At 43.9% G+C, this 7,715-nt stretch overlaps 1 protein-coding gene across 3 annotated transcripts in view; it reads right to left on the minus strand.

The window, feature by feature from the left end:
• The window catches only part of Ttc21b (tetratricopeptide repeat domain 21B), a 77,559-nt gene extending 71,210 nt beyond the window's left edge, over positions 1 to 6,349 (minus strand). Inside the window, exons 1-3 of one of the 3 annotated variants that reach the window (XM_028877201.2) lie at positions 6,210 to 6,311; positions 1,372 to 1,501; positions 1,168 to 1,278 (exon numbers count right to left, since the gene is read on the minus strand). In XM_028877201.2, the coding sequence (XP_028733034.1) occupies positions 1,168 to 1,278; positions 1,372 to 1,501; positions 6,210 to 6,230 (262 nt within the window). In that variant the 5' untranslated portion in view covers positions 6,231 to 6,311. Of the gene's footprint in view, positions 1 to 82; positions 195 to 1,167; positions 1,279 to 1,371; positions 1,502 to 6,209 lie in introns of those variants that run through there. The other 2 variants (XM_028877924.2, XM_028878614.1) reach the window with 2 other exon arrangements.
• Positions 6,350 to 7,715: the final 1,366 nt, after the last annotated feature.

The following is a 7,715-nucleotide window of genomic DNA, read 5'->3' on the forward strand; positions in this document are numbered from 1 at the left end:
GCTAGCAGGTTTTCACCCCAGCCTTGAATTTTTAAGTCTTATTTATAAAGAGAACAACAGAGATTTAGTTAGTTAAAGCTACCTTTAGCAGCAGTGACCTGAGGGGACAGAATTTCCTCCAGGTTGTGGCCTGAGGGGCTGGCTGGGCAGTACCTAGAGAAGTAGGCAGGTAACTCTGGAGTCACAATTGCTGGCTGAAATAGCAGTAGATTAAGGCAGAGTCACTGTGCCAAAGATAAACCAACAGCCACACAATCACATTAGTCACCTTTTGTGTTCAAAAGCCACACTCAGTTATATAGTACAGCTGAGGAGTGTATACCATTCCCAAGATAGACAATTATATTATAGTATTTTATTAATAAAATTTATTAAAAAAAAAAGTAATCATTCCAAATCACCAGGGGTAGTGTCAGGACTAGTACCCAAACTACTTGACTCTGAAGTCCAATCCTGAAGCACATATGTATTGATCACTCACTATAACTCTTTCATATCTTTGAACATCTAGCACACTCCTAACAGAAAGCACCTAACTGTTTACTTGTCAAGCAATGTTTTATTTACTTTGTTTTTGTAATCTGTGCATGTGTACTTGGCATGAGAGGTATATGATAGGCTTCTTAAAATAAAAACAATGATTCTAATACTTAAAAACTCATTCTATGTTATGCAGTTTAATGACTTGAAATATTTACAGTGCTATTGTTGCTGGACATGTACACATACACATATATTTTTAAGTTACCTATGGCTTGAATTTTCTTCTGTCTCAGTTATAGGTTATACTACTCACCAGCACAATGGAACTCAACTTTAAAGACCAGCTTATGAACGAACTTTCCTTCCATAATATAGCTGTATGTCCCAACTACTATGCAGAACAATGTTCCTTCCATAAAATAACCAAATGTCCCAACTACTACCCAGTGAAAATTACAATGTTACTTTTTTAATATAGCCATACATCCCAACTACTACCAAGAATAACATCCCTTTCATAATACAGCAATAAATCCCAACAACTATGCGCAACAAAGTTCCTTCCATAATATAGCTATATATCCCAACCATTACACAGAACAATGTTCCTTCCATAATACAGCCATAAGTCAAAATGAACCAAATGTAGATAATTCATCCAAACACTGTACTTAAATACTATACCTGGATTGGGGCTCATTTTATGGACATACATTAGGGCAATCAGAGAACACAGGGACACATCTTGTTTATTTTTAATGGCCTCAAATTCCCGAAGGGCTTCTTGAGCTTTACCTGGAAATCAAGATTAGGGTGTGGGGGGAAAAGTATTCTTAGTTCAAATCGAGGATTCAGAGAATTTGAAAACAGTTGATGACTAGTGCGTACCTTCCATCAGTGTGCCGTAGGCATGATAAAACCTGAAGACCGGATCACTGCCATACTTCTTCATTCCTTCACTGGCCACAAGTAACACATGGTGATAGTATCTCTCTTGACAATAGTAATTAATGAGTGTCTAGAAGGAAATAACGGCTAAAGGTTAACAGTCTGTTATTCTGAAAGACATTCAGAAGCAGATCTAAAATATTGGATAATCCAGAACCTAATAAATTTTCTTTTTTACTCTTTAGAATACTACTGAAAACTGACACATAACAGTATGAATGAGATATAATAGTCATGGAATTACTGACAACTCAGTGTTTTTCTCTTCTAATGTGATTTCTTTTTTTCCCCCTTTAATTAATTTTGTCAAAAATACTGTAGCCAGACTACTTTTACATTTTCCTCCTTTGACTATATTTTCTTAAAGGTTTTAGGAAAACAAGAAGAAAACACGTGGACCAAGAAAATGAAGAGACTTGGGCTGGTTAGCTATTCCTGGTGTTTGTTGTTTTTTTATTTGGTTTGGTTTTGTCAGCTTGACACAAAGGGTGTCATCTGGGAAGACAGGATCTCAGCTGACAAAATGCTTCCATCAGATTGTAGGCAAGTCTGTGGGGGCATTTTCTTGATTAACAACTGATGTGGGAGGCCCAGCCCACTCTGGGCCTGCCACCCCTGGGCAGGTGGTGATGGAATATATATATAAAGCTGAGTTAGCCATGAAAAGCAAACCAGTAAGCAGTGTTGCTCTACTTTGGTGGGTGAATGAGAATGGCCCCCATAGGCTCATATATTTGAATGGTTGGTGCCTAGTCAGTCTTTGGCCTTGTTGGAGGAGGTGTGACCTGGAGGCTTTGAGGTTTCAAAAGCCCATGGTAGTCCCTGTCTGTCTTTGTCCCTGCCTCTCTGTCTCTCTATCTCTCTGTCTCTCTCTCTTCCTGTTGCTTGTGGATCAGGACAGAAGCTCTCAGCTACTGTCAAGCTCCTGGCCATGATGATCTTGGACTCTAACCCTCTGAATATATAAGCAAGCCTTCAAAAAACTCTTCTATAAGTTGCCTTGTCATGGTGTCTCTTCACAGCAATAGAAGAGTAACTAAGACACCTGTCTTTGTTAAGGTTCTATTGCTGTGAAGAGGCACCATGGCCATGGCAACTCTTATAAAGGAAAACATTTAATTGGCGTGGCTTACAGTTCAGAGGTTCAATCCATTATCATCATGGTGGGACATGGCAGCATGCAGGCAGACATGGTGCTGGAGAAGGAGCTGAGAGTATTACATCTCGATATGCAGGCAACAGGATGTGAACTGGGATACTGGGCGTGCCTTGAACATATTTGAGACCCCAAAGCCTGCCCCCCACAGTGACACATTTCCTCCAACAAGGCCACACCTACTCCAACGAAGCCACACCTCTCAGCAGTGCCATTCCCTAGGAGTTTTCGAGGGCCAATTATATTCAAACTACACCACCATCCATGGTTTCTGCTTCAGATCCTATCTCCAGATGCTTCCTTGAGTTCCTGCCCTAATAAAACACAATGACCAAAAGCCACTTAGGGGAGACAGAGTTTATTTCACCTTAGAGTTTGCAGGGAAGTCAGAGGGCTAGGAAGGAATGTGAATTACTGGCTCACTTAGCCTGCTTTCTTATAGCACAGAGAACCACCAGCCCAGGGCGGTACCACCCACAGAGACAGAGAGAAGGGCCCTCCTACAACAATCATCAATCAAGAAAATTCCTTGTAGACTTAACTACAGGCAATCTGATGGAGATATTTTCTCAACTGGGGTTTCTTATTCTCAGATGACCCTAGCTGTGTCAAGTTGTCATAGCCAGCACACAAGCTGTGACCAGTTGGAACTGGTCTAAGGTTTCTTGGAACTGAATTTAAGGTTTAGCTGCTGACTTACTCAAAGAGGAAGCCATACTCTCACCATTCCGGTGACTACCAGACTCCTTTACTCCATAAACAAAGGCGTGTGGGGAATCCTGAGCCAGTATCTGACTACAGCGGGGTCTAGCCTGGGTAAGAAACTGCAAGGACATAGTGTGTGCAGACAGCTCTTTTACAGTCTGGATTCTGGAGGGCTACATCCTTGCCTTTTCTAGATCCCAGTCACACAATATTCTCTAGAACTTCTGCTCTGCTCCCCTCCTGTGGTTACTGCCCCACACCCCATCTCCACCTGTTGCTGGAGAGAATGACCCATATTCCACTTCCTAGTCACCCCACAACACACCTCAGCAGTTCTGTTTTTTCCAAGTTTCTCAGGCCCTAGGGTCACAAATGAGCATTTTGGGTCACAATATTATATTCTACTTGACTTTTATGCAGTGTTTAATTGCACTCACCAACTACAACTCTGAAAGGCAGTGCTGTGGTATCCCAGAAAGGATGTGGATTTAACTATGTAAAGACATGGCTTCAAGTCTTTGTCTATGTTACTCATTTACAAACTATGGTTAGTAAAGCAAATATAGACATGGGGTGAGTACTTGAAGATGGTGTAAAAGTCCTCGTCTGAAAAAACAGAATGAGTTCCACCATACTCTGCTGTCTGGCCAACACCTCTCTGCCAACCTCCAGGTTTATACTCTGCCACCTGCTACCCAAATCATCAAATGAATCATGACGTTCCCTTCCCATTCACCCAGTGCTGCCGAGCAAAGCAGTCTTTATGTGCATCTGTTTCTCTGGTTTTCATATTACTCCCCATACCTATTATGACTCTTGTGGTTCAAGTTAGACCATTTAGTCCAACAAACTTTATTTTGATTTTTGAGACAGTATCTCATTATGTAGCTCAGGCTGGCTCAGACTTGCTCTCTGCTTGCCCCTGTTTCCTGAGTGCTGAGAGCAGTCACATACCCCATGATCAGCCTTCTAGCAAACATTTGCTGACTGTCTACTTTCTAGTACTGGGTACTATCTACTTTCTAGTACTACATACCAAGGAGAGAGTAATTATACAGTATTGAGAAATGTTAGTATGAGTGGTCACTGCACTAAAAATATCTTGAACTTTCTCGTGAAATTGTAATCTGAACACCAGCTGAGATCCAATGCAGTAATTAATGTAGGAAAGTAGCTAGTACATTGTAATTGGGAATACAGAATACTTTATACAGCTTGAGAGCCCAGAGATCCCACTCCTGCAGACCATTTTAGAACTAATTCTCCAATTATAAGCCCATTACTCCTCCTACATTTAACACCATGATTTGCCTTGATGATTTTTGACAAAGGCCCAGGAGTTTACAAGGCAGAGGAACAGCAACAAGGAAGTAAGAGTACAGTACCTGGGATGGGTGTGGTGATGGGTAGGGCTAAAAGCCAATGGGCTAAGACATGTTTGTCTTCCTACTTGGTTTTGTATGGCCCATGAGCTAAAAATGGCTGGAGAAACATTTCATAGACAAATTCAGAGCTTATAAAGATTTATTGGCATATGGGGATGTTCATTCATTTAAGTACATCCACAGCTGATTCCCAACTATAGTGTAGATGGACAGAGATCCTAAAATAGGTACCATCTGGCATTTTGTAGAGGATGTTTACCACTCCTTATTCAAGAACCTGTTCTAGATAGAATATTGGACAGACAAATCAAGGGAAAAGGGAGGCTGGGCCAATGGTCTCATTTTTAAGGATAAGCCTTGCTCCTGTGGTGAATGATGAAAAATTGAATAATGGTTTTATCATTTAAATGATTTTACTGCACAACTCATTTGGGCAACCTGAAGGATAGATTGGAGGTGATGAAAAATGTAAAAGCTGGAGGAAAAACTTGAACAGTAATGCAGAAATTTATTAAAAATAAAAAAAGCCAGTGGTGGTGCACACCTTTAATCCCAGCACTCGGGAAACAGAGGCAGGTGGATCTCGGTGAGTTCGAGGCCAGGCTGGGTTACAGAGTGAGTTTCAGGAAAGGTGCAAAGCTACGCAGAGAAACCCTGACTCGAAAAACCTAATAAATAAATAAAGCCAAACATTTCAGTCTTCTCTAACCTTCAGAACTCAGATTTTCCTCTGTGACTATCAGGAGCTAACATGGCATTCATGCTTTTATCAGCTTGTGGGTTCAGCCCTCATAAATCAAGTGTAAATTGCAAGACCTGGCATGTTTACTGCAGTATCTTAAGTACTTAGAAAATAGTGCAAGACACACAGAAGGCGGTCAACCAATGCTTATGAAAGGCACTTGGGACTGTCCCAGCATTAGATTGCAAATGGGTCAATTTAATGTCCTGGGGTCTGTTCTGCTAGCTCCAACCTCCGGGAGACATCCAGGAAGAAGCGCTCCACAAATGCTAAACAAGTCCAAGAGTGAACAGAGAAAAACCATCATCTGAAAAGGAAAGTTCTTGCATTTCCAAACCGTCTTTGTTTCACCGTTTCTGAAATATCTACTGAATGCATCAATCAGAAGAACATTTCCGTAAGCTAAATACTCCTTCCTCTCTTTTTTAAAGTCTGTTTTTAAACTGCTTGCATGTCTCGTCCTGTTTGTTGCTTTACACGCGAATGCAGAGTAGGACGATAGGATGGCTGTTAAGTTCCCTCAAAATCACACCTGGAGACAAGCAAGCTTCCCCAGTAGAAGCCCAAAGCCAACACAAGCAACAGGCTGGGAGCTGGCCGTTAACGTTAGCGGCTGTGCCCGGGCCTCGGGATCATCCTCAGGGGGCGGGAGTTGGGGGGGGGGTGGCGTGCAGCATCTTGGCCAAGGCCCCAAGCCCTCACTGCCAGCAGCCGCTGCCCATGCCACCCGGGCCAGGTACCAATCACTTCGCAGTGTCCACTCGCCCAGCCCACGCCCCGCCCCGCTCACCTTCAGCTCCTGGGAGTCCATGGCCGCCAGCTGCCCGGAGCGTGCCCGCCACTGCCAGTCGCAGGCTCAGGGGCTCAGACCCTCTGCCCGGGCCCTCAAACCTTAAGGGACGCGGTGGGCGGTGCGGAGGGCGTGGCCGGCTCTCCATTGGCTGCCGGCGCGAGGGGGCGGGGCCTGACCGCAGGACTGCGAGGGAGGGGCCCCGGAGCCGGCTCGGAGGGAACCCAGAGGGAGGACCGCGAAGGCGGCTGAGGTTGGACGCCGCTGGGCGCCGAGTGCGGCCGAGAGATGGAGCCTCCGGAGGGAGGGCCAGCCTGGGAAGGCTGGAGTAGGAGGGGGTGGGTGGAGCTAGAGGTGTGAGATTAAAGAATAAAGATGATGAAGCAGGAAATAGGAAGAAGGGCGACGCTGCTTTCCATCCCTGCAAACAAAGGCAGACTCCATTTTTTTTTTTTTTTTTTTTTTTTTTTTTTGTGGAAGCGGATTTGCGCAATGCGGCTTAGCGGCGTGCTTGACCAGGGAAAATGATTTACCTGCCACTTGTAGTAATAGTGACGGGGCCACAAGGTGGCGCAGAAAAATCACAATTTGGCAAAAAAAAGTGAAGCCTGGCTTGGGCCTGTTTTAAATCTTTGCAAGCACGGCTGTAATTCTGTTATCTGAGTGCTTATTAAATTGATCCACCAGATTTCCACCGTAAAGTCTTATTTGAAATGTGTAGTTACCTCTTTCAGACTTTTATTTCTTAAGGGTTTGCTATAATTTGGATATAAACTGTCCCTCCAAGACAGGTGTGCTGAATGCTTAATCCCCCGGTCTGTGGTACTGCTGGAAGTGGTGGAGCCTTTGATGGGAGGCTTGGTGAAAGGACTTTAGATGATTCTGGAGTGCCCTTGAAGAGGATATTGGGACCCTGGGCCTCTCAGTTTGCTTCCAGGCAGTCCCAAATTGACTGGGTCTCCTCCACCATGGAGCTCCCACCATGGTGTTCTCTGCCATCCCAGGCCTGAAAGGAGGCCGACTCACCTCAGTCCCCTACCCTCCTGTGAGGGCTTCTTTTCTCTAGGAGATGTTCACCAATGTATCTATTATGAAAGCCAACAAGCTGACTAACATTTTCTGTAGACATGAACTTCTTTCTGCTTGTAGGCTATGTAAGAACATTCTTTAGAGATGGGATAACTCCGACTCCCGGCTTTAAAATGAAGCAAGGTTTTCTATGGGCTTTTCCTCTGAAGTACATTCATTACACCCAATAAGGCACATCTTGTCATGGTGGAATTGTTTCTAAAATTCATAGTCTAGGAATTGCTGTGGCAATGAGCAGTTGGTAGGTAATAGCTACTGTTCTGGTTTCCAAAGCATGCAGCACAGAAAATCTCGGGCTAATAAAACCTTGGTGCTCTATAACATGTGTCGCCATCTTGAGATTGCACACTTGAATCCAAGAGGGAAAGTCTATCTGAGGATCACAGTTACAGCGATAGATAAGCAGCCTGCAATGTT

This window comes from Peromyscus leucopus, chromosome 4 (genome assembly GCF_004664715.2).
Source record: "Peromyscus leucopus breed LL Stock chromosome 4, UCI_PerLeu_2.1, whole genome shotgun sequence".
Taxonomy (NCBI): Eukaryota; Metazoa; Chordata; class Mammalia; order Rodentia; family Cricetidae; genus Peromyscus; species Peromyscus leucopus.